Source organism: Telmatherina bonti, assembly GCF_933228915.1.
Source record: "Telmatherina bonti genome assembly, chromosome: 22".
Lineage (NCBI taxonomy): Eukaryota > Metazoa > Chordata > Actinopteri > Atheriniformes > Telmatherinidae > Telmatherina > Telmatherina bonti.
In genome coordinates this window covers 22,366,438-22,393,924 of record NC_136631.1, presented here as the reverse complement: position 1 = coordinate 22,393,924, position 27,487 = coordinate 22,366,438, and the positions used below count along the sequence as shown (strand labels likewise).

Genomic DNA, 27,487 nt, shown 5'->3' with positions numbered 1-27,487 from the left:
GTACGCAAGTAAACACACAGACATGTGCATGTGAATACGCACACAAAGCATGCCTCAGTCAGCGAGTTAAGAACAACTCCTAGGGGAGGTAAAGCACCAGTTTCTCTGTGTGTGCATGTGTGTGTGTGGCAGAACACACACACTCTGTCTCAGAAAGATGGGGGATGGTGTGTGTTGGGGGGGTATGGCTACGGGGGAGGGGAGGGAGTAAGAAGAAGGGGGGGCAAAGAGAGAAAGGAGAAAGATATGGGCAGTGAGCAAAGGCAAAAGGATGGATTGTGTGTGTGTGTGTGTGTGTGTGTGTGTGTGTGTGTGTGTGTGTGTGTGCAGTAAAAGAGAAGGAAAGCTAGAAGAGAGGGAGAGAAAGCAGAAGATCAACAGGGAGGATAGAGTGAGTGGCTGAGAAATGAGAAGGAGAGAGAGGAAAGGAGGTTGAGGGGCCCTGTGCAGGGGGGGAGAGGAGGCCCTGTAGTTTTGGCCGAGGGGCAAGACAGTCAACAACACATGTATCCAAACCTTCAGACAAACCTTCCTCATCAAGGACAATCGCAGAGAGAACTCTAAAGCTTCTGTCCATTTCTGATAGAGCGAATGTTTCTGTTTGACCCGACGATGCATCAGTATGATGTCACGATGATTGACAGAAATCTGAATACACCCTGAATGATCAGGGGTCCGTTTGCTGTCCTGCACACACCCCAGAGCAATAATACATCACCCAAAATTAATGTTCAAAAAAGTGTAAAAAGAGAAAAGTGTTTCTAAGTAATGATAGGCCAAGCCCAAACACTGGACTACTAGCATTGCCAGTAGTCATGATCACTTTCTACACATGGGATATGTAACATTATAGTCTTTATGAGTCTGTTAAAGTGACATTATGCCATCACAACCCATGTTGACCTTGATGTTCCTCACGACTTTAATCAGATATTGGGTACGGTTACAAGATGTTTTTTAATTCGGAATTAATAATTTGGAATTAAATACTTTGGAATTAACGTATTCTTCTACGAGTTTACCTGAAAATAATAATTCCGAATGGAGGTTTATATGAAACACGTCCTTACTTAATTCCTCTTTAAAGCGGCAGGTTGGGAAGGGTTCTGATTGGACAGAGGGTGCACGTGACGTATACCAGGAATAAACAAAGTTGGCTCCCTGCTTCTCGTCTTTTCCGTTGTAACCTGTAAAAACTACATAAGTATCAGTTTCGCCGCTATTTTTTATCATAATTTTGAAGTAGCAGCTCAACACGAGCATACTACTTCACTTTTTGCAGCAACTGAGAAGAAGACAGACCACCAAACATGAGAGGCAAAACAACGCGCGTTATTGGGACAGGACAAGGTAACGAGCATGCGCAGAATGACCGGAATTAATTTAGAGCGGAATGAAAGTTTACATGACAGAGGAATTAAATAGTTCAGAATTAAAATGCGAATAAACTAGCCACTTATATCGGAATTAGGTTTAATTCAGAATAGAAATTTGCATTAGGAATTAAGTGTTTACATATTCATTTTTCATTAGTTTAAAGCGAAATTAACCTTCATTCGGAACTAAAGAAGAAACAAAACTGACATGTAAACGTAGCAATTGTGACACTGACTAAGAGATTCATGGTGCTGGGATATTTGCCATCTGTGTGAAACTAGTCAGTACATCAACTGACATTAGCTGTCTTACCATAACACGTGAAAGGCAAACTGATGCGTTTCCATGAAAACTCTTATTAACCTGAGAATTATTTTGTGACTTCGTAACTTAAAAACCACATTTCTGCAGGTAGTTAAACCAATGACAAGTGTAACAAGATAAAAGACTGAACTGACTGAAAACAAACAAGGTAAGTATTAATCTTAACTTGCTAGTGTCGTTGGTAACAAGTGTAGTTGTTGTAAACCGTAGACAAAGACCTCCACCCGATTTGAACAACAAAATATGTGAAGTGGTGGTGAGTAATACACCCTGAAGTCTTTTCATGTCAAGCTACACCATATTAGATGACTTTGGGATTGGTCCGGCTTGGGCAAGACTGGGTAGAAATCTGTTTTTTAAGGGGGAGGGGTTAAGTACTCTGCCAGAGCTAATGAAACACGATTTCTCAGATGCGTCTGTTTCTTAGGCTACATATGTTTAAGCTAATGGTGAAAATAGGTTATAAATATAACTGGATAGTTAAATGATTAATTCTTTAATGGACTGTTTAATGTTGACTGTTTAAAGTGTTGGAAGAAATGGAACAATTGCGGGTAAATATTCTTCCATGTTCACAAGCTCATAGCTAATTTAGCATGTTGGGTGGTAAGCAGGAAATGCAAATTTTCTCTATGCAGATAATGCATATACTTATTGCAAAAATGGCCATACTTCTGTGCAACTTCATCTCAGGGCATGCATGGACAGCTAGAGGGCAGAAAATAGAGCTTATTCTGGTTTATTTGACCGAGCCAAGCTCCTAAAACGATAGGCATAGATGATAAGGCAGTTAACTCCAACTGCCAAAGAAGATAGACCGACATTATTCAGCAACCCAAGGGGTTCACAGCTCTTTGCTAAAAACAGAAGAAGATTTTGGATCCAGGCCAGTGAAAGTGCAGACCAGGGTCCTGTTTGTCCCAAAGGCTGCAAAGTTTCTGCAGCATCCAATTTGTGTCTTTGTGTCTCTTATCCCAATTCATAAGAATTTATTTTTTCTAACAGCAGAGAGAACACAAATGCACATTTTCACATGCACATTGTCCTCAGCACAAAAAATGGAGGTTGTCAATGTTAAAGTTGTAGCAGGCAGCTACTTACACAGCAACATGAAACCATTTCTCATTAAGAAAAGTCAAAGATTCAGTCTTTTTTTGCTTGAATGTGTAATAATGAATGTATTGATATAATCCCTGCAGTCCAGGCTAATACTCTGTGCAGTTCCCAAGACAAAGCTAATTGTCGCTTGTGTCTTATACAGTGTAATTACAAGAGTTGTTACTTAAATCTGGGAGATTGTAGTATACCTTGAAGCATAAGTTGTTTAGAATATTTTTACTCATACAACCCTGTGAAACAAATGTTACAACTATCCTGCTGACATTGCCAAGTAAGAAAAGTAGAAGTAGACAATCCAAACCAAAACCAGATAAGATCATTCAGAAATGCTGGTTCTAATAAAAATTTCATGATTAAATCAAGAAGAATTTCCTAAAGATGAAAATGTATTTGTAACGAAGTGTAGTTGAATCTTGTTACAGCTAACTGTGTTTTTATCCCATTCATGCACACACATCTATGTAGTAGGCAAGAACCGTTTGGACATGGTCACTTCTTGATTTGGGGTAAATTAGTCTTTTACTTTTCATCAAGATGTTGTGAATTTAAGATCCAAAAATTAGCATCATGAATTCTCTATAGCTGCTTTTGTGCAGCATTTGAGATTTATGAACATTGTAGTTTCCTGGACAAATCTGTAGTTCCTAAAAAAAAAAAAAGAGGAATTAAACATGTTTTGCAATAGCTGGAAACATAAACAATTCCTCTAGAGGATCTGGGATAGTTTTGTATTTGGACATACTATATAAAGATAATAATTTTTACTTTTATTAATCTTGTTTGGTAAATCCAGGTCTGCATTTGACCTCTAAATGTACTAGAGAGCATTGAACTTCCATGTTTGTTGAGGAGAACTTTTAGGTTATAGTCTCTCGATTTATAATGTAACTCATTGGTCTTAAGTAATGACAGCACAAAGCATTCTCAAAAGTTTTTAACATATTCAGCGCACTTTGCAGTGGCAGATGTGAAAATAAATGCCACCAAGGTCACCTTAAAAATATCTGCTCAACTCTCCTTCTCAGTATCAAAAGGTGACCGGAAAACAGCATCTGAAATTACTCTAGTAGTTGAAAGAAAATAACATCTGTAGGCTGTCTGTACAGCCAATTATACAACCACACACTCAGTTTGTGTCTGATAAAAAAAAAAGAAGGAGGAAAAAAAAGAAAAAGGGTCTTGTAACTGTTCAAACGTTCTTGAGAGGACATACAATCTGGATCCAATTTTGACATCCAGGGCAACATATGTTTCTGTCGAAAGGTTTCAGGTCAAATGTAAATAAAAGCCTGCGAACCCTTCATGTTGTGAATTCTTCACACAAAAGCAGAAGAAAAAAAGAAAATAGCTGAATCCATACCAAATGGGTGACATATGCGTATGTGGGGTATAAAATGTTACCCTAATGTGTAAAGTAAAGTAAAACCTGAATATTACCCCGAAACCATAGAATTCATTCTTTAATTTTCTGTTTTGCTTCTTGCTTCTTATTTGCTTTGAGCTAAGAACTGTCAGTGGAAAAAAAATACTTTCAGTTTTAGATAAGTTTTCTTCCGGAAAAGTTGATAAAAAAAAAAAAGAAAAAAAAGCACACAGAGATGCAGAAACTGTAGCTGTTGACACGCGGCATCATTTTCCACACCAACCTGTAGAATTATCACATGATCTCATTATTATCTCATCAGCAAGTAAACATTCCTATTTATTTTATCTTCTTTTTCAAATCTTTGTTTTTCATTCTTGGATTAAGAACTGACTGCTGACTGCACATGAACAATTTTTCACACTGGCATAAGTAAATAGGACCACATGAAAGGACGAGTATGTGTATGACTTCCAGACAAAAGATAAGGCCTGCCTCTTTTTTCTTTTTCCTTTCAGAGTCAAACTATTTTCACTTTTTTTGTCAAAGAAAAAGAAAAGTTTCACTCTGCCCAGTTTTGAAGATGCTCTGTACTGAAGCATGAGCAGATGAATAAAACCTTTTTCTGAGAAGAAAAAGTCACAGTATGCAATATCTCCTTAAATTATGAAATTTACTATCCTTCCACCAAACACCAGACGACCATAGGCATTGTTTTTATGGCTAAATTAGGTCACTCAGTAAAAACCTTTGTTTAGTTCATAAAAATGAGATGGAAATACGAGCCATGTTTAGATATCCTACATAAACAAAATTTTTATCCTAACAAAAAAGATTGAAATTTTGGCTCTGTCTGACGTCTCATACAGGCCACATTTAGGCAAAAGCTAACTTGGAACAGTTCATGACTTAAATATTGGGTTTGCTGCAGGTACCACACTAACTTTTCATCATGACCACACACAACCCCACTTAAATAAATTTTAATTATCCTATTTAACAGTCATATAATGGAAATGATCCCCTTCTATTTTATAACAGAGAATGCAAAAGGTGATGAACAGTTTCTAAAGGTAAACTGGTGTCAAATAATGGTGTAGGGAAACATCCAATCACAAATCTGTTTCTACAGATAGATAGATAGATAGATAGATAGATAGATAGATAGATAGATAGATAGATAGATAGATAGATAGATAGATAGATAGATGGATAGATGGATAGATAGATAGATAGAAATAGATAGATAGATAGATAGATAGATAGATAGAAATAGATAGATAAATAGATAGATAGATAGATAGATAGATAGATAGATAGATAGATAGATAGATAGATAGATAGATAGATGCCGAAATCCTTAAAAACGTATTTTTCTTTTTGTTTTAGTGTGTTATACGTCTACATTTCGTTTTGCAAATGTAAAAAGTCTGAAAAGTTTCTGAGCTCAAAGTCCCACAAAGGACTCTGGTAAAGAATGGCACCAAACAGCCCAGGCCTTTTATTTTAGAAATGGTAATCATTGGACATAACTCCGGTTAATTGTTTAAGCAGTAGCCCTCAGAGAGGAGAGGCTAAACACACTGCTACTGGCGTAGAGAAAGGATTTGATTAGTTTAAATTGGTGTACTTACATTTTTAAAAAAAAATGCTGTTGTTTATTAAAATAGCCAAAAACAAGAATCCTAATTTCATTAAACTACCATGGAAAATAGCAATTTTCATGGGAAGAAATTTGTCATCATGCTCTGCCTTCATGCTGGGGTGGAGATCCATTCATTCAGAGGAAGGTGTAGATTGACTTATTTTGTCATTCTCTATTATTGTAATAACAGAGAATGACAATAGGTACCATGCTACCCAAAGCATGCAAAGTTAAGCCAAACTTTTTTGATGCCTAAACCTAACTGTGTATTTTCATTTTTCCTTTTCATTAAATTAATCTTTTTTGACCTTACAATCTTCTAGTTTGTGTTAGGTAAAGTCTAAGCCAAAAGGGGATTATAACTCCTTCACCTCAGCAAGGAATTCTGTGTTCCCATGACAAATGAATCCATGTGTCCATCACCACCCGATCAATGAATCTCCTAATTGACTTCATATTGGCACTGTTTCTGTGGCACCAGAAATTTAACAAATGAAGTAACAAATGAAGTACTACTACTATATAGTACACTGTTAAAAGAAATGAGTTAATCATACATATTTCTGACACGTCCACTTTTCCAACTTGTTTTGTTCTCGTCCTGCCTTTGCTCTTTGACATTCTATGTCCTGTTTTTGTCATCTGCCTTCTGACATTTTTCTGTGGCTGCTACTTTTGCTTTCTGTCTGCTTGCTGGTTTGATCCAAATAAATTTCTTTAGTTTGACTTTGTCTCATGACATTATTGTGTCACTGTGAATAATTTGCAAGCATTTTAACTTTTTTTTGTAAAATGACAAAAGTGAAAAATTTCACTTCAAATCTTTTGATCCTGTGAGATCAATGTCATCACACACAACACATTAAAAATAAGAAGAGCACCAGTAAGACATCTGTTTTTCTTCGAGGACTCTATGAGCCTAACCCTTCTTTTTAAACCAGTCTTTTACAGCAGTGTGCTTTCTGAGACTTAAAATTTAACCCATTACACTAAATATCTCCTGTACTTTGCTGTGCATTTTTTGGCATTGAAAACAGCTACCATTGGTGTTGACATAGATGCTCGTAATCCCACTCTGCCCTGGGATGATTCTGTTGATCAGTCAGTCAGTCATGCTCATGACTGGACATTTACAAAGCAGCTGTGTTCTCAAACAGACGGCACCATGGAAACTAACCTTATCCTCCTATTAAAAGATTAAAGTAGACTCTGAAATGAGTTGTAAAATAGCTTAAACACACGAAACAATGTCCAGAATCTTTAAGGGAAGTGTTGCAAGCCTGATGGTAGGGTACATTTGGCATTCCATACAATTATTATTCATTTTACTTTGTTGACTTCTTGATAGAAAATTGGAAGCAATTAGAAAAAAAGACCACCTTGCTCAGAGTGAGTGTAAATATATATGTATATATATATATATATATATATATATATATATATATATATATATATATATATATATATATATATATATATATATATATATATATATATATATACATATATATATATATATATATGTATGTGTGTGTGTGTGTGTGTGTGTGTGTGTGTGTGTGTGTGTGTGTGTGTGTGTGTATAAAATCTATATACAGTAGGTCTATGTATAGGTTGCTAACTTGTGTGACCGGTTACAGTGTGAATCTTTTTCCTTGTGTGTATTTCTGTGTAAGTCCCCAAAGGCATGTTGCTGTCATCCATGGGAACTTGTGTGTCTGACTGTAAGTCCACAGTCCTGCCCTGTCAGAAATAGGCCGGGTTAGGTTAGAAAATGTTTCATAAGCTTAGACTGACCTCCTTCCTCTCTGCTTCTCCCCCCTCTTTTCCTCCTCTCACCCCCCACCCCTCCCTCTTCCTGTCTCTCTTTTTCTCTTGGTGTTGCTGTCTCTCTCTCTCTCTCCCTCTCTCTCTCCTACCCTTTTCCTCTCTCGTTCACCTAAACATTATAACAGTCAATGCAAAAATAGCATAATATACATTTATGACACTACATGCCACCTAGACTGTCGACTTCTCACACTGATTTTATTTCACTGCAGCATATTCCGACTCTGGATGTTTAATCTCTGACAATAGTCTCAGTTCTCATTAATATTTCCAACCTTGTGTTTTCTAATTGCTTTGTGCTTGAAGACTGATATCCTTCCCCACACAGTGACTGAGGGGAAATGGCTGTAATACTTGAATTATATGTTTCTATGATACATTGCTTCAAAAGTGCACACATTAGTGTGTGCAGGTGTGTGTCTCTTTTCTGCAAGTCTCTTCTCATGTGTGCAGCTGCCAGTCTGCATATGCATTTGCGTGTGTGTGTGAGCATGTAATTGCATGCATGTGTCTCCGTGTTTGTCTCACTCTACCATTTGACTGCCATCTGAATCTGTGGCACGTACAGAGCTACGAAACAGCAGATAGACAGACAGGAGGGAGGCAGGAGTGAGGGGAGAAAAAAGGAAAAAAGTGAATGTGTGTGTCTGTGTGTATGTGTGTGTGTGTTGTGGGGAAGAACGGGAGGGGTGAGAAGGAGTGAAGAAGTAAAGGAGAACAAGTGAGGAGAAGAAGGAGGAGGAGGAGGAGGAGGTGGAAAAAGGTAAGAGATGGGGACAGAGAGCAGAGGAGGAGAGAAAGACGTGAACGTGAGCGTTAGACAAATAGAGATACAGAAAGAAACAGAGAGACAGGCTCAAAGCAGGAGGTGGGGGGTGGGGGGCATCAGCATACAGAGGCAGTCTGTGGTCTTCCAAGCAGCAGCAGCAGCAGCAGTAAAAATAGGGGAGAGGAAAAACAGCGATGGCTTGAAAGATTAAATTCCTGTTGAAGTAGGAAGTGCGGAGAGAGGGAACGGCAGATACTGCAGGGACAGTTTGGCAAAGGAACTGGTTTTGATTTTGGTATTTTCAATAGATTAACTGCAATTCTCATTTATGACCGCCGAGAATGTTTGACGCATGGATATCACTTAACTGCGGGGCTAAACTTTATTTAAAGCAAATAAACAAATAAAGAGTTCACGTTCAGAAAAAAATCATAAAACGTCTTTAAAATGATGCAAAAAAGAAAGAACGATGCAAGAAGTTACAGTTATTGGTTATCAGTAAAAAATAATCTGATATGATCAAATAAAAACTGGTTTGAGATCTGCTGATCAGATACATGTGGTTGTGTGTTTCTGAACTTAAAAACTCTGTGATTCTGGCTTGTTTGGAAAACACACTGACATTCATAATTCACATCCCTCGTGTCACCATGGCCCTGCAGCATCCCGGGGCAGAAAAACAGCACTTCACAACTTTATGTTCCAGTCTGGAGACTCATGTGACAGCTGTATTTTGCAGCAAAGAATGAGAGAATGGGAAGAGTCAACACTGACTTCTACTCAATAGAGAAAGTGCAGAAAAGAGACAGGATGCAACACAGAAGCCAATTAGCCTTTGTCAGGAGGCGCCAAAATGTAATAAAATAGATGTAATTCCATCCAGAAGAATAGTTTCTTCTCGATCATTAATAGCCCTTCCCTTTAATGTTTCCAAACATTAAATAATTTAACCGTTTTACTGTCCGATATTCATTAATTTATGTGCTTTCCACTCTTTGTCATCAGCATTGGATCCCTCATGCCAATGTAGCAGCCAGAAAGATCATCCAAAGCTGTGTGGTCTGTCAAAAACAACAGAAGATGCCAGGTGAGCAAAAAAATGTCTGATCTTCCCACTAACAGAATCACAGAGGACCTTCCACCATATGTTGGAATTGACTATTTTGGGACCGATGGACGTAAAGAGAGGTCGGTGTTTTGGTTAAGAGGTATGGCGTCCTCTTCACCTGCCTCAGCTGTAGTGCAGTTCATTTGGAAGTTGCCTTTTCTTTAGACACAGATTCCTGCATTAACGCCACCAGAAGCTTCACCCACCGGAGGGGTCAGGTCAAAGAAATGCAGTCGGACAATGGAACCAACTTTGTCAGCTCAAATTGTGAGTTGAGACAATCAGTGTTGGAACTGGATGATGGCAAGATCCAAAATACCCAAACGCAGTCCAGATTAAAGTGGACATTCAACCCACCTTACGGTGCTTATCATGGCGGTGTGTGGGAACGCATGATAAAAGAGGTAAAGCGGGAATTGTGTCATGTGACAAATCAGCAAGTTTGATGATGAAGCTCTGCGCACCGTTTTTTATGAGGTAGAGGCAATCCTAAATGATCGTCCAATCACCCCCCTCATCTGATGACCCCAATGATATGGAGGCCTTAACTCATAATCACTTACTCCTACTAAAAGGCAAACCTAGCTTGCCCCAGAGTTTGTTTAAAAAGGAAGACGTGTATGTCAGGAGACGATGGAGGCAAGTGCAATGCATTGTGGACTTATTTTGGAAAAGATGGACAAGTAATTACCTGCCAACATTGCGAGAACGACAAAAGTGGGAGAGGAGTCGCAGAAACTTTGCTGCTGGAGATGCGGTTCTCATCGTAGATGGAGCTTCACCAAGGAATTCGTGGCCTGTTGGGCGCATCATTGAAGCTGCTGCAGATGCACGAGGATTGGTTCGACATGTTCGCATCGAGACACAAACCAACATCCTTGACAAGGCCTATCAACAAAACCTGCCTTCTGGTGGAGGCAGTATAGAGAGCAACAGTGAATGTTGTCTTCTCAGAGTCAAGTTCTTGAACCTCTGACTCTTCACTTACACTGATTCTCATACACTGATAAGCAGTCACGCTCCACATCTCATTTTGGAACACGCTTTTTTAAACACACATCACGACACAAATCTATGGACCAGTTTTTTCTACCATCTATGCAGTTTTGGTAAGAGAAGATTGTCATGAAGATATATTTATGGACCGGATTTAAAGTAAAAAATATGAATTGCGATGAGACCTGTTTGAATGTATAAGGCAAGGAATGCACATTTGTCAGAAAAATTGTTGCAAATAATAGAATAGTTCTATTTATTTGATTTAATTGCAGCCTTACCAGTATTTTGATGTTACGCTAATTAATGGCCTCTTAAATTATCTTAATACTGAATAATTACTTGGTAACCAAGAATCAGGGGCCAGTGTGTAGAGGTCATTAATGTGTTTTTGTTTTTTGTTATGTAAGTTAAAAAAAATTTTATTATTATATTTTAGTATACTAGGTCATATTACACAGAGAGATGTTTATTTAAAGCCTGTTACTAGCCTTTTGATGAGTGTGAGAACGGTGAGGGGAAGACTGGGGGCAGTGGGTTTTCTTTGTTGGAAATAAGTGTCAGGTGATGTGAGACAGGATAAAATGATTTTTTGAGCACTTTCAAGCGTTTTGTTGGGTTTTTGTGAACTGAAACAAACATATAATGATCCACCTTTATTTTATTTTGTTTAAAGAAAAATAATTTATTCATAATTTTCTAAATCCTTTCCCTTTTTCCTTTATTTTGGTTTTGGAAGTTCGTACAAAACTCTGACAGTCCACGCTGCCACCGCCTTTAAAAGTAACATGGAAAAGGCTGGTACACAATGTTTTCTGATTTAATATTACATATTAGCCAGTGCTGTTTGTTCAGGGAATCTGCATCAACTTAAACTTATGGGGCATTTTTACTTCCATCCAGTCTACTTCTTTTATTTCACTGAACTGTACTTTATCTGCATGCTAATGATGATGCAAAACCACTTCACTGAACCTGCATTTTTTACTCATGCTAAAGTACTTTTAGGGTGCAGTAGCGCACAATGCAACATGACGTGATGTGAAGTGTTATAACATGATATGATGCATATATAATAAATTTTTATATACTTCATTGGACACAACAGCCCCATTCATAACAGACAATAGAAATAAACTAAATCAGTCTGTTAAGAGGAGCCATACCAGTCAAAGGGATAGCAGCATACATTGCATGAAACACAAAGTATGCTGCATACAGAGTGAATTTGAATCTGTTTATGTCTATTCATGTTTTTTCAGAATGACAGTTTGCTTGTTATCTTATTGCAGAATAGATCACTTGAGCTCTGCAAGCCGTCTGCATGGTGAGATACGAGAAGATGAAAGTGAGAACATGATCTTTTTTTCTTTCTTAATTGGATGAACCACCCTTTTAAGTATATGTAATTATCTAATGGGTAGCATCAGGGGTCATATTCACAAACATCCTGAGAATTCCTCTGTTTTTCCAAGAGTTTCTTTTGGGTTTCTTGTTTTTCGGACTTGGGGCCGAGCCTGCTGAAAAAACGGACACATGGCGTGTTGATGTTGTCACCTATATTCATTTATGCTGGCATTCAGGGATTTTTTTAAAAGCTTGCTTTTTTGTTACAATTAAGGGATACATGATAGTATTTGTGGTTGTTTTCCAGTGCTTTAGGTGGTTTTATATACATATATATATATATGTATATATATATATATATATATATATATATATATATATATATATATATATATATATATATATAAACTCTTACTGGTTGTAATTGAAGTTGGATGACAGATAAAGTCTGTAAATTTGAAGTGGAAAATGCTTTCATTGATATGTGTGATTGCTTACTTGCTTAGGAACTTGAAGCAAAGTTGTAGTAGTATAAACCCACAAACAGCTGATTTACGATAGCAGTGAGCCCCTTTCAGAGAAATGTCATCGGTACTGTGGTATCCTTCTACTCCCATGATGTCACATACTATTTTAATACCAAAGCTCGCCAGTCCATCGCAGGGCCACACACAGAGAGATGAACAACCACACTCACGCTCACACTCACTCCTAGGGGCAATTTTAGAGTGACCAATTAACCTATCATGCATGTCTTTGGATGGTGGGAGGAAGCCAGAGTACCTGGAGAGAACCCACGCATACACGGGGAGAACATGCAAACTCCACACAGAAAGGCCATTGACCAAACCAGCCAGGGATTGAACCAGCGACCTTCTTGCTGTGAGGCCACAGTGCTAACCACTACACCACCGTGCAGCCCGAAAATGATCATTTGTACCTCAATATTATGTTCTCATCAATGCTGATCGCAGCCTTTGCTGATAATTACGCCACACCACTGATGTGTGAATTGACAGCAGATTTATGGCAATTACATCATTTGCCACTGTTCTGTTGTGGAAGTTAGCAGGGGTTTTTCTTTGCTTCTGTCAAATTGCCTTTACTGCTTTAATCACATTTATTACAAAGTTATTGCTTTGGGTTGGAGTAAAAACCACACCTATAATGAGACAGACAACAAACATTGTCCGAACATAATGAACTCTGCAGTGCTTTATTCACTCATTTATGTTCAAAAGAATATGTCTCCCACCTCCTTATCCCTCCACAGCTAAAATAACTCCCAAGCATTTACCAGTGAGTTTTTCCTGAAGCCTGACTGAGTAATTTATGACAAAAATCTGTCTCAAAACTACAGTTTCTTCACTAGGAGCCCAAATTTCTTTTTTTTTTTTTCTTCTTCTTTATTTACTACTCATAACCAGAAGCAACAGCTTATCTCCTTTATCTCTGCTTTTGCACAAGCACTGATGTCAGCAGGTTTGTGTACATTACCTAAGAGCTGACGCAGCAGTTCCACACACTTTTTAGCTTGCCACATGCAGGTTGTTCATGTCTACAGGTTATTAGTATGAAGCTTGCTGAGGTCATTTAAAAAAAAAAAAAAATTAAAAAAAAATTTCACATAAACAGCACATATTTTGATAAGACTGAAGACAAAACCGAGTTGATTTACAAAGATGGGACTTATGAAGCACTTAATTATGTCTTGCAACTATAAAATACACCCGCAAACAATCATTTTTATAAATAACACACTCGTGACATAAGATTGTTGAAGGTTAGTGGTTTAAATTTTCCATGATAACTTTGACAAAGCTTTTATTCATCCCCCCCCCCCTCGTCAGCTTGAGAGGGCATGGTTGTGTCTTTCTGTGTTATCCATGTAAAGGACGAGCAAAGTGCTTCTGGTTTAACCCGTCTCTCTCCCAGTGTCAGCTGGTATTGCCTCCCCAGCCCTGTTGAAGATAAAGAAATTCTTCTTTGCTGTATTAACTCCAACTCACAAAGGGACGCCTGTGTTCACAAAAGAATAGGGGAGAAGGAAGGAAGCGATTCCAAAGTGCTGGAAGGAGTCCCACATCTCTCTATGAAGCCACTGAGCTCTGATAGAGAAATTTCAACAAACCAACTGATTGGCAGCGCAAAAGATGCCATTCATTTCAAAATGAACATGTGAATGAAATGCTTCTGAGAGGGATCTGGAGTGATGAAAAATACAGGTTTGGCGTGATTGAGCACAAACCTGTTTGGGGATTGCACATGTGTGTGGGTGTGTATGTGTGTGTACACTCTCCCTGAAAGGAAAGGGGCTTCGTTAGGGTAATTACAGCTTTGCTATGTAAATAAGCCTGTCATAATGGAGAGAGACACACCCACTTCTTTTTCAGACCCAATTAACCCAACTCCCCTGGAATTTACATACCTAACAATCTCCAGTGCTCACACATGTGTACACACTGACACGATCCATTCAGATATTTACTGGTTGCACATGTATACACTTTATTAAAGTTCAAATCCCACTTAGCAGCGGATTCTTACATGCACCAAACTTTTCCATTCCACACAAAGGGCAATTTCAGACAACATGCGGTGCAGTGTGTATGTGTGTGCGTGAACTTGAGAACATTTGTGTGCATCCGATCCTGCTTGAGACGAGAGACTACAGGCAGCCAGGTGATATCTGTATGCATAAGGCATCACCCCGGGCTAACTGGCTGCTGGAGCTGTGGTGAGCAGCATCTATCATCTCAGGCTGCTGATGAATGTCTGTCCTGAATGGCTCTGTGGCGTAGTGAGAGAGGCAGAGAGAGAGAGAGCACAAATGACTCATGGTGGAAGGAGAAGGAGGGGGGAAGGGGGGGAAGGAGGAAAGGTGGAAAGTCGAGGAGAATGGTTGAAGGGGGAGATGAGGCAAGAGTGCAGAAGGAAAAGATGGAGGGCTCAGAGAAGAAGTTGAGAAATTGAGGATATTCAGGGAGACTGCAAAAGATTGTGGTAATGCATGGGGGGGGGGGGGGGGGGGGTAGAGGGAGAATGAAGATGCAGAAGATGGTGAGAAGACACAACAGAAATTGCAGATGGAGAAGAAGGAGGGTGGAGAAGCATCGACAGGGAGGACAGAAATGAAGTAAGAAGAGAAAAGTGGGGAGGAGAAAAGGACAGAAACAGATAGAGATGGAAGATGTGGGTGCGTGAGGAGAGGAAGCAGAGGGAGATAGTGGCAAGAAGGCATTAAAGTGGGTCAGAGGAGAAGATGACAGTGAGGAGAGGGAAGAAGAGAGCGAGATGGAGAAAAAGATAGAGAGAGAGAGAGGCAAAAGATGGATGGAGGGAAGATAACTTGGAGGGCAGTGATGTCCGGTGCCCGAAAAGTAAATAAAAAGCCGAGCAAAGCCTGAAGATGTCATATGAAGTTGAGTAAAATGAAATCCAGTGTCATATCAGAACATGGAAGAGTTCAGCATCGCTTCACAAAAAGTTTGTCAAAGTGTCACAACATGTAGCCAATAAATCTGCATTTTATTTGTTTTGTTTTGTTTGCATTGAGCAAGAAAAACAAATCCATATCCAAGTGTTTCCAGTTCTAAAGGGTAAAAAAAAAAAGTCAGAATGAACAAATCAGGTTTGGGTTATTCACCCAGGTCAGGGCTTTTTACACCTTTTTAGGATTTAAAGTCAGGATTTGTTTTTGTTTCACTTTAATACTAAACCCCCTGTCCATGCTGACACACATGTTTTGCCAAAAGATTATTCCTTCTGCATTCAGATCTCTCTCTCACACACACACACACACACACACACACACACACACACACACACACACACACACACACACACACACACACACACACACACACACAAACAAACAACACCTTTGGTCACATTAACATAGACCTTTTAGAGATATATCCAATAATTCAGGTTTTTTCAAACTTATTTTTTGCATTCAGTCTTTATGGGTTGTGACTGAACAATTTTGTATCAGCTTAATATGTGCAAGTAACTCACTGCTTGGTGTGGTATGCATAGGATGGAAACCACAACAGTACCTATTTATTGCTTTCTCTGCATCTATCCAGCTTTGTATGAGCTAAATTTATGTTTAAATCTAAATTAGTCTTGCATCACCCAAGAGGCAGCCATAAATACCTGCCTTCAGTATTACTTGACCAACAGTATCCAACATTTAACATCTGCAACGAATGACAATTTTGTATCATCATTTAGGTGAAATTTTCAATAAAATCAAGAAATAACATGCAGTCTTTTGGAACCTCCAGGCAGCATGACTGCTTCGCCACTAGTTTATGGAGTCTTTTCTGTGAGGAAATAGTTTAGAAATATATTGTTTTCATAAACAAATACAAAAACAAACAAAAAAAATTCCAAATATCCAGATTATGAATAATGTCAATGAAATGTTCTACTCTAAAGTGAATGCTCACATAACTGACTTTTATTAGGAGACCAGGGTTTGTGACATCTTTCCGCACTTTTTTTTTTTATTTTTCATTTTGGTTTCATGATATTATCTAATGATCAGTCAAAAGTTAAGAAGGCAAAACTGTTTTGCGTTCGTTTGTTTGCTTGTTTCACACAACACTGCATTGCAGTGTCTGTCTGGTTATGTTTGGGTTTTCAATGTTTTTGAAAAACAGTTTAGTGAAAAACACAATTTTTGTTTTTCTGAGCTTTCCACTGAGATAGAAAAAAATAAAATAAATAAAACGTCACCACAAAAGAAGGTCAAAAACCTTTAACTCTTCACTTTGATTAATTCTTTCATTCACTGCAGCATTGTTGCAATATCACTGCATTTATTTCCATCCAGCATTGCATTCATTTTTTTTTTTTTTTTTTTTTTTTTTACTACCAAAATCTTGTACTGATGAAGGAAGAGTCATCACACAAAACCTTCCCCAGCCCAAAGATTCTCAGTAGGGTTCAGGTCTGTCTCATCCATGTGTGAAAAGAAGATGGTTCAGTTCCATTTGGAAAATGCCCGTGCCATCAGGGAAACGTATATCCATTGATATAACAACATGGTTTTTCAATATACTTATGTAGTCAGCTGATCTCATTCTTTGAAAACATGAAGTTGGTGAAACTAGACCTGACCAACTCCAGCAACCCCACATCATAGCGCTGCCCCGACAGGCTTGTACTGTAGGCACTAAGCATTATGGCTGCATCACTTCATCTGCCTCTCTTCTCACCCTCATGCATCCATCAATCTGGAACAGGATAAATCTGGACTCATCAGACCACATGACCTTCTTTCATTGCTCCAGAGTCCAAGCTTGATGCTCCTTTGCAAACTGAAGCATTTTTCTCCGGTTAGCCATGACTGATTAGGGATTTTAATAAGTACAGAGCTGTTCTGTCTTAATCTCTTGAGTTCCCTTTGCATTGTCTGTGTTGAAATGTTTATACTTTCACTATTAAACACAACTCTGTGCTTTACTGATGTTTTTTTTTCATTTAATTTCACAAAATGTTTAAGTGAGCACAATTATTGAGGATTTTTTTTTTTCCCAACCACGTTTATTCTTCAAAGACCACAGTTCCTCACTATCCTTCCAGTTGTTAATAATGCGATGGACAATTCATCACATAACTGGAGTCATTTCTGCAATTTCCAGATGTTTTTTCTAAAACAGACTTTTGCTGAAACATCTTTTCCACAACCATGGAGTGTGTTTTTCTACATGTTTGTTGAAGACATGAGAAGCTGCTCATCGCATCCATTTGCATTAAATAACTTGTTCCTAGCTGCAAGATCACCACAAATGCAGTCATCATCCAATAGGAGCCTTGTACTTACTTACTTAGTTAAATCCAGTTGTTGCCTTTTTTTTTCTTTTGGTCCAGCAGTAAATATGATTAATTTACTATATCTTCGTGAAAGAAAAATAAATAGCTGATTCCTTTGTGATGGTTTAAAAGAAGGTACACAATGTTGCTGGTTGCATTTGCTCTGTGCTAAAGAGGAAGAGCCAGTGTTCCCGGGAATCATTGGTTTCTTGGATCAATAGGGGTGCTATGATAAGACAGTGATAGAGTTAGTGGTCTTGAGCTTGAAAGATACCTGCAGCATCACTCTCTCTTTCTCTCGCCAAATGACTACATTTAAGCTGGCTGAATTCTACAGAAACAATGGACGGTAACGCTGCAAAATAAGAAAGTAAATACTGCTTTTGACTGTAAGTAAAGAAGTTAATGTCCAATTGGAATATGTACAATATGAAGGAAATATGAAAAGAGGGTAAAGATGGCCTTAAATAGCTCTCTTTTCAGAACAACAGAGCTCTAGTTTGTGCAGAAGAGGGAAGAATATGAACTTGTGACACATGGAAATATTCACAGAATGTAGTTTAAGAAAGTGAGAGGGCCATAAAATCTCTAAAATAGGAAAATCTGATAATTACATTTTCTTGTTTAGTAAAAACAGCTGGAAAACACTGACAGATCATTCTCCTTTGTTCTCTGTTAACTGCCTCTAAAGTCTCATTTTAAATCCAAAATATTTAACTAGTACATAAGGATATATAGTATTTTATAAGATAATATATACTATTTAAGATATGTCTCTATGTGGGCTTTTTAATGTATGTGGTTCGGTTTGGATGAGGAAGAAAATACATGCACTTATGAAAATGTTTCGATTAGAGGGTAAAGAAATAATGCACTGCTGTGTTATTTATATATTTATTTAGGTTATTTTTTATGTGTTTGTACTGTAAGTAGATCCACTTACATTAGTTTTAACTGAAACAAAAGAAAAGGGACGACATATTATGATATTTTTATAACTACCTGTTCATATTTGAGTCAGACTGAATAAAAATTATTTTATACTTACTTTTCACATATAGAATATATCAAATAGGACATCCTTCCACACTCAAAATATATTTGTTGCATCTTTCAGGCTGTCTACATTGTTATATTATGCATGAACTAGTTGACATACAAGGATTTTGTTCCTATATGAAGAAAATATGCTATTATCTACTTTTCTTTGTCTGTTTTTATCCTCCCTTGTTCCGTTTTCTTTCTTTTATAATATGTGTACTCGTCAGAGCAGGTGTTTGTATCCTCATATAAAAAACAGACCTTACCACGCATACAGAAATGTATTCTCTCTCTCTCCATCACTCATGCACACAGAAATAAATGCATTGTCCGTGCAGATACACACACCGGTGTGTGCACAGACGTACACAAACACAGACAGTCAGCTGTGCCCTTCCCACAGCTAGTAGCACAAAAACAGAACACACTGCCTGTCCCTGCCTTACACACATATATGCACACACATGTGCACACGCAAACTCTGCAACAACCCTCCACACACTCTTAAAGGGACATGACACAAAGTTATACCTCACCACGGAAAGCCGGTGTTAGATGTGGACGTTAATTAAGTACATGACCGAGAGCTGAATATTCCCTTATTAGTGAAAGTGTGACTAAATGTTTTTAAATTAAGACAAGATAAACAAAGACAAAAAATAATTTGAAGGAATTTCTCATAGTGATGGCTCTTTGCTTTACATCAACCCCGGACCTTAAGACCTACTATCTTGCATGTGTTAGGTGTTTTCCTGATGCAGCACACCTGATTTAAATAAGCTCTGTACAAGTCTGCTATTGAGTCATTAATTTAAGTCAGGTGTGTTGAAGCAAGGAAACATCAAAAGTCTGCAGGACAGTGGGCCTCGAGGAATGAAGTTGGGAATCCCTGCTATACAGTAGATTGTTTTCTATGTTGCACAATACATTATATCCTTATCATTCTGTTAAGGAAAACATCATTTTCTACATTAAAATTCAATGAGCACTGTACAAAAACTGATATGCTACAAATAAAAGGGATCTCGGTGACCTTTTATATTAAATAATACATATGCATCCAATATTTACTTTCATTTAGTTAAATTGTAGGACCTCAATAATTGCTGTAAATCAGTTCTAAAAAATCAAAACAAAACCAGAAAACCCTTTGAGCTGTGTTACCAAAAATATCAAATTATAAACAGAACATAATACTAAAACTTAGTCTACATGTTTCACATGAGCACCGAGAAAACATGCATCTGTTACCTTTGATCAAATTTAAAATGAATTAAAAGTGAATGGAAAGGGAAAAACCCAGAGCAATCAAATTAAAGCACAATAATTTCAATTAGCTGTGGTCATTTTACACTTCTGTCAGGACCTTAGGTGGTCCCTGAGCCTCAGTTTGGGAGGCATTTTCCTGTATTACATGAAAATGATAAATAAATGGACTTACAGCTGCCTATTTGTAATTAGGTAACTAAATTAGCTGACATAATAACATCAATCTGTGGTATGCATGTTTGAGGTGTAAGCAGTCAACAATTATTACTGGCAGCCTTTTCTGTGTCAGGTCAGGACTTTTCCTTTATGGAGTGCTTTTACTAAAAGGCGTCACTGTAAGACGGGTATTTGGATCAAACCCACTTGTGAGGTACACATGGAACAACAAAGGTGGTTAATAAAGAGCCCATCTGGTGCAACATTAGGGCAAAAACAAAACAATGAATATTGTCAGTACGTCTAAGCGTCAGATTGTTATAAACACAATAACAGCTTTTAACACAATAACAGCTTTTAGTCTGAGCTCCTTTGAATTGTTCATGAACCCCGGTGCAATCTAAGGCCTGAACTTGAAGGCCTCCAAAAGACAACTTCAACTTAGGCAAAGTCTTTAATAAAAAAAAAAAAAAGAGACACTGTGGCTTTAAGAAGCCCCCACCGTCTCACAACAGGGGGGGCGTGAGTTGAATCCAGGAACAGCGATTGAAAAAAAAAGAAAAAAAAAAAAGAAAAAAAAAAAGCTCCACCACTGGACGGTTTCAAGTTCCCCCCGGCTGAAACCCTGCCTGATTTGTGGGCAATGTTGGGGATGTAGAAAAAAAAAAAAAAAAAAAAAAAAAAAACGGAAACCGGAGCAAAGAGAGCGCAAGGGAGAGATAGGGAGACAACACTAACTGGGTAGCTATGGAGATAGTAGGTTTTCCTGGTAGCTTTCTTTGACAGGTGTCGAGTGGGATAAAATAAAGTATCAGAACAGCCTCCAAGATGTACGGCAAGGGAAAAGGAGCTGTGGTCCCCTCCGATAGCCAAGCAAGAGAAAAGTAAGTAAATTATCACAGTGTCACAACAGAAATCTACTAAAAAAAAAAAACCAGTGTGCTAGGTGGCTAAACTTGCTAACTGATGTGAAACACTTCAGTCACTTCAGCAGAGTCATGCACGAGTTTTTATTTAAACACACAAGCTACAAAAAGTCCAGCCGGGACAGTTTGCTCGTACTGTTCATCACTTTTTGTGTACTGGGGGCTTTCTTCTTTTGCATCCTCCAACTTAACAAGCATGGCTGCTAAGTTAGCCCCAAGCTGCTAGCTGCACTGCTTCTTTTTTTTTTTTTTTTACTCTTTCTTGTTTCTTTTCTAAGCAAAGCCTGGCAGTTCATCATGTCACTAAAGTTGCGACACTTTACAGAGCAGGAGTGTTTTTCCTTGCACGTGTTTCCAGCTTTAAAGCGTGTAAATGTGCACTCGTGGCTTTAAAAGGAACATGGATGGGGATCCCATCTGTCTGCTCGCCCCAGCGTGAGGGGGAACAATGCATTTGCAGTGACGCCGTGCATTGTAGCTCGCTAGGCTATTGTGTCGCCACAGTTTAAGCGGCAGATAAAAATAGGATACAGCTGTTTGGAGCTGTGTTACAAAGTAGCGCTGGGATGTGGTGTGGAGACGTTCAGCTTGGTTTACGTCGCCTCTATGCGTGCGCTTTTGGCGGATCTCCGTGCAGGGAGAGAGAGAGAGAGAGAGAGGTGCGCCTCGTAACTTTTTGTGGCCCGTGCAGATTTTTCCCGAGTTTTGCGAAGCTCGGCTGGTGGGGGTTAAACCTGTCCGTAGCTGCTGCCACCTCTCTAAAGAGCGGCTTATCTGTGGCTGGTTCGTCCAGAAACTTAGACGGTGTTAGGCAAGCTGCAGCCCTCCAGCCCCTTTGTCTGCATGCCTCCGTCTCCATGCCTGTTGTTCGCCGAGCAGAGACGTGCCGCACCGTCACAACCCTTCACAGAGCCGCACAGCTTTCAGACTTAACCTGAAATATTCATTTCACAACCATCCTTGGATGAGTAACAAGCATGCTCCGCTGTCTTCACTTCAATTCCCGTGTTGATCATCACAATCCCAGTTTGATCTTATTGAACTTTTTTGGGGTGAAACTCCTTTTTTTTCTGTGCTGATTTAGCTGTTTGCAAACACATGTTTTGCCATTAAACCATTAAAGGATATAGAAGATTCAAACAGGTGCTTAACCATCACAAGAGAAGAGTTGGAGTTAGAACTGGTTCAGCTCTTGACTCGCTGGACCAGTTCTCAGATTGGGTCATGAAGTGGCATTGAACTGAATCATCTTCTGGGACTTTAATGCTTCACACCTCCTTTTTTTTTGTTTGCTACATTGAGAACCCTTCTGATCCATTCCTTCTTCATGCAATTCTTCTGTCTGCATCCCAACTCTTACTTCCCACCTATCGCTGCTTCTCGGTCCTCATCCCTCACTTCAGTGTTGAATTATTGAGACAGACTGAAGCAGCTGCTCTCAGCTTTGCGTCAGAGTTGAGAGAGACGGAAGAGAAAGAAAAGGGACAGAGGAGAGGGAGCTATGGTGGGCAGACTCATCCATGTTTAAAGAGGGGGTTTTGTCGGGAGCCTCAGGCAGGATGTCAGGTGTGCCGGTGGTGCACATCAGGGAAATTTCTCTCTCTGTGGAAGTAAGCGTATGCACGCACTGATGTCCCACCTCTGAACGTTTAAAGGAGAGACCTGCAGGGAAGTCAGGGGGCCACCTCACATGGTGCGGCGAAGGCAGAACATTTTCTTGAAGCATGAGAGAGAGAGAGAGAGAGAGAGAGAGAGAATGGTGAAAATGCAAACATCTCAGGCATGTGGAGAGTGCTTCCAGCTATAGGTGAAACAATTCAGATGTCACCAGGTTTTACTTAGCAGGCGTCATGTTTTAGATTCTTTCCTCCTTCCTGATCAACATAGTTACACCCGTTCCGTATGTCGAATAGGAACATCACTATTTTCCTTTTCTGTTTCTTCTCGACTCATCTGATCCTCCATACCTCCTGCCGTCTCTTCCTCTGTTCAAACTTGGTATGTTCCCTCTTATGTTCTGCTCAAAGTGAATCCTCCTCTGCCTGTGCTCAGCCCTCCTATAGTGGCTCCACTCCTCAAAACTTATCTTCCTTTTCAATGAGCTAGCTTCTGAGCTTTAATAATGCAGCAGGCCAGGTGCACGCACAAGCAGCCCCTTTCGCAACTCGCACAAAAAACACACACACCACCACCACACATAAAAATTTAATTGAAGGTCCCATGGGGGGGCATCTGCAGTGTGATCCTCCTATCCCCAGACATTAAACCACGTCCTAAACCATTTCCTACTGCAAGTCAAACTCTTCTCTTTAAGGTGTGCAGGGAGACGGTATCGATATTTGCAGGATTTGCTGTATCCTGCAGCTTCCTATGAGCCTTTGACCGGCTTTTCAATATGTCTTAAGATCATTTAAGGTGCGGAGGTGTTGAGGCGAGGTCACCGAGCAGCAAAGTTACAGGCGTAAAATGTCGTGTAGGTGACCGATGCGTGGGTATGTGTGTGTGTGTGTCTGGGCCATTACAACCCTGACCTGCGAGTGTTAGTGACTTACACCCTACACCAGCGGTCACAGAGAGCTTTGTGACCTACAAATTGCTGGGAGCCTCAGAAAGTGGTCAGATTCCCATGGCTAAAGTGGTCAAATGTTTGTGTTTCTCAGCAGAAGTGCATTCTTTAACCTCCTAAACTCACCGGCCAAACGTGCAACTACCCGTTTGACCTGATGCCTGTGTTAAATTAACTGGATCAAGTCGTGATTTATTACAGCTTGAGGAAACAGAATCGCTGATGGACTGATTTACAGTTATAAAAAAGAGCAATGGGAAAATGAGGATCCAGGGAAGTTTGCTTTTTCCATCTCTATCTCTCTGTTAAGGTATATTTTCTCCTCTTGTGATAATTTCCAAAAGAAAAAACACTCATAGTTGTATTACCTGAGCAGGATCACCCACTGAGGACGCACAGAAACAGATGCACTATACATTACAATCATTATCCTTTTTATGCAAGAAATCTAAGGTTTGACCTGGACTGACCTGGACTAGTAAAATATGTTGTAATGAGATTTTCATGGTTCACTTAAACTCGTACCTGACTAATTTGAAACACGTTACAAACAAACTACATTCTCGATCGTATATCGTCAGGAGCAACCAGGGGTTATTGTCAGTTATTTATAAACGCTCAGTCTCGGTTCAGGGTCTGTTAAATTGTTTAAAATACTTTTTAAAAAAGTAATTATTTAAATGTCTCATGAAAATAAAATAACTAACTTCCCATTCACACTATAAAGCCTGTTGAGAAAAGTTGTTTCCAACCTTGAGGTTTGTTCTTTTGCTTTGTTGACCTGTTCAGCTACTGTGGTAGTGTAGTAAACAGTACATGGACAGGGTGAGACGACCCATAATGACGAGCAGGATCACGTAGATGACATACATGACATGCAGGGTGTTGTCATATGCAAAGTGTTGACTCGCTACACTGGTCTAAAACCTTAACTATCTGATTTGTTGGTAAAATCGTAGTTTTTTTGTACATACTGTTTTATAACATGTATGTTGACGGGGTTTGCACATATCAGCCTCTTTCAAAAAGCATAATGAGAGTATGTCGCACATGTCATTGTTTTTTAATATGAATTTTTGGTCAAATATTAAAAAAAAACAACAAAAACAATCATATGTAAGCTTGAGTTATTTTGAAACAAGCATTAAAGACATCTCTTTAGTCTTAATCCTCTGTTTTGTTTCTGTCCAAAGGACAAGGTGTTAAACTGCAAGAGCCTTGAGCCATCCCTTATTTTGTGCTTTAAACAAGTCAGACTTATGTGTAATTCTTTGACAGCAATAAACCTTTGGACTTTCTGAAGATCTTTCAAAGTTTTTCTTTGGAAGTTTCCTTCAATCCTGCATTTGTACCTGACCATTTGGACCTACGCTAATCACAAAAACAAAGGGATATTCAATTATGTTGTAATTTGCAAAAATATAAAAAAGTTTATGTTGAACTGATTTTACATCATAAATGTTGGACATTTAAGCAAAATCATGCAGTGGGGATTTCGAAAGCTCAAACAATTTATTGAAAGAAAAACTAACAAGTGGTCGGTGAATGACATCACAGAATGAAAGTGTCTCAGCTGATTGCTATGTTAGGTGTCATCTTAATCTGATAATATCCAAACTACAAGCTGTCAGTATAACCGAGCATCTAGTGGTAATATTAATTGTTCAGACACTCTTGTTTTTTGCTTTTGTAGTTGTTTTTGTTAGAGGACAGCATGTTATGCAATAAGAGCTTAAACACTGAACAGCTGTACATGTTTATGCAAATATTACAGAAAGTCAAATTAAGTTCACATTTTAAAGTTGTAGTGCATTTTAGGTACACTGTGATGTCACAGAAATAGTCCAATATCATTCATTCATTCATTCATTTTCCGAACCGCTTATTCCATTCAGGGTCGCGGGGAAGCTGGAGCCTATCCCAGCCGGCTTTGGGCGACAGGCAGGGTACACCCTGGACAGCTCGCCAGTCCATCGCAGGGCCACACAGAGAGACGAACAACCACACTCACGCTCACACTCACACCTAGGGGCAATTTAGAGTGTAGTCCAATATCAGCAACTATAATATATAATATAATATAATATAATATAATAGCAGATGGGCAACATCTAAAAAACCAGGACTAGGACGACAAGTCCAGCACAGGTGTTACAACAGGACCTGAGAGGTGCAACTATCCCATCAGGTAAACTGTGTGCTAGTCACTGAAGTCTCATCAGAAATGGTCTCGTGGACGGTTAGCTATCAAGGACTAGAAATCGCTGGCAACAGGTCATGTAGCATGATAAAACTATTCCAAAGCCTGAACTGCCACAATATTGAAGCAGCATTGGGATTACCTTTATGGAGGCAAACAAGCTTTGCACAGCAAGTCCTGCAGGAAGCTTGGAGAACTATACCTGAAGACTAATCAAAGAAATAACAAAAAACTTGTCTAAGAGGGTGCAGGCTTGCAGGTGTGGAAGAATAAAGGTGGTCCTTCCAAATATAAACTTTAAATCTTATTTTGAATTGTACAAAGTGATTTTGCATCATTTAATGGTTTCATTTATGTTTGCAGGATTCAGTGAATCGCTGCACTCTTTTCCTTTTTCATGGCAATTAAGAACTAAGTGAAGGGCGGCTCAAAACTTTTGGACACTACTGTGTGATCAAGGTATCATTTGCCTTACGCTAGAATCACTGTTTGCCTGTTCATATCTTCTGCAGACTACATTTGCATACTAACAATATATTTGCATACCATTGGTAGTAAAATCAGGTCAGGCGCAGGTCATATCTACTGTAACAGAGTACAGCAGCTGTCATTTCTTCTTTCTCTTCATGGTGGAAATAGTGAGCGAACATCAATGCAGTTTAACCTGGGTGCTTATAAAAAAGTTGCTTATCGATTAACGATACACTCCGTGAACATTTACCTTAATCATAGGATTCTTCTCTAAGGATCACACACATCAGTATAGATCATTCCTCAGAAAGTTGGATTGAATGGTTGTACATGTGGTTAGTAGGAGAAGGAGAAGAGAATTGATTGACAGTGCCGTTCTTATCTGCTTCAAGATTCTGAATTGACTCACAAATGCCAGAAATCGTTTATTTCTTAATGACTTTCAGTTGGTGGAATGAAAAAGCCAGAAGTCAAATACGAAGGCAGCGCATGGATGGTGCACATCGTAACACCTAAATACTGTCTGCATGCTTAGACTGAAGGGATTTTTTTTTATTTATCTTGTGAAAATGGGAAAAGTTGGAAAGTCCTTCAGTGATATCTGTTATTAGAGATAAAATGTTAAGGGGAAAAGAATGCGGTGAGATATAGACGTGCAAAAGTTCATAACTGCACCTAGTATCTAAGCACCTAAAGGCCCTGGTGACGCTCATGTTTTGTGGATCATTTCAGCAGTTTCAGACTGACTACAGACTGATTAAACTGTATCCCATTTAATTTTTCAGAAGATGCTGATAGAGCTTATCTACTCTCCATCCAATTTCTGTCTGCTCGTGTGTCATCTCAAGAGGCATAAATGCAGAAGATGTGTTTAAATAGACGTTAATTTAATCTCACTATTCAGTAGCAGTACAAAGAAAGACACCGTTGGAGAAGCCAACCAGCTATCAGTGGTTCAAACCAAAGTGCACAACAGCCTGATTATCTCAAAACCATGTTTCATTGATCACTTCATTGACTAATGATGGGGACTATGACACTGAGCTACTGTCCTTCTCATTAGGGCCTTATTGGCCTGTCAGAGGACTGTCTGCTCTGCGCACGCGGTGCACTGTCATATCCACGCTGCGGGTCGATTGATGGTCCATTAACAGCCT

At 39.0% G+C, this 27,487-nt stretch overlaps 1 protein-coding gene across 2 annotated transcripts in view; it reads left to right on the top strand.

Annotated features, from left to right (window-relative positions):
- Window positions 1–20,915: 20,915 nt before the first annotated feature.
- Window positions 20,916–27,487, top strand: part of LOC306772560 (single-stranded DNA-binding protein 3) — a 42,600-nt gene continuing 36,028 nt past the window's right edge. For both annotated transcript variants that reach the window (XM_079262087.1, XM_079262086.1), the window contains exon 1: window positions 20,916–21,051. In XM_079262087.1, coding sequence (XP_079118213.1) covers window positions 20,996–21,051 — 56 coding nt within the window. In that variant the 5' untranslated portion in view covers window positions 20,916–20,995. The remainder of the gene's footprint in view (window positions 21,052–27,487) is intronic.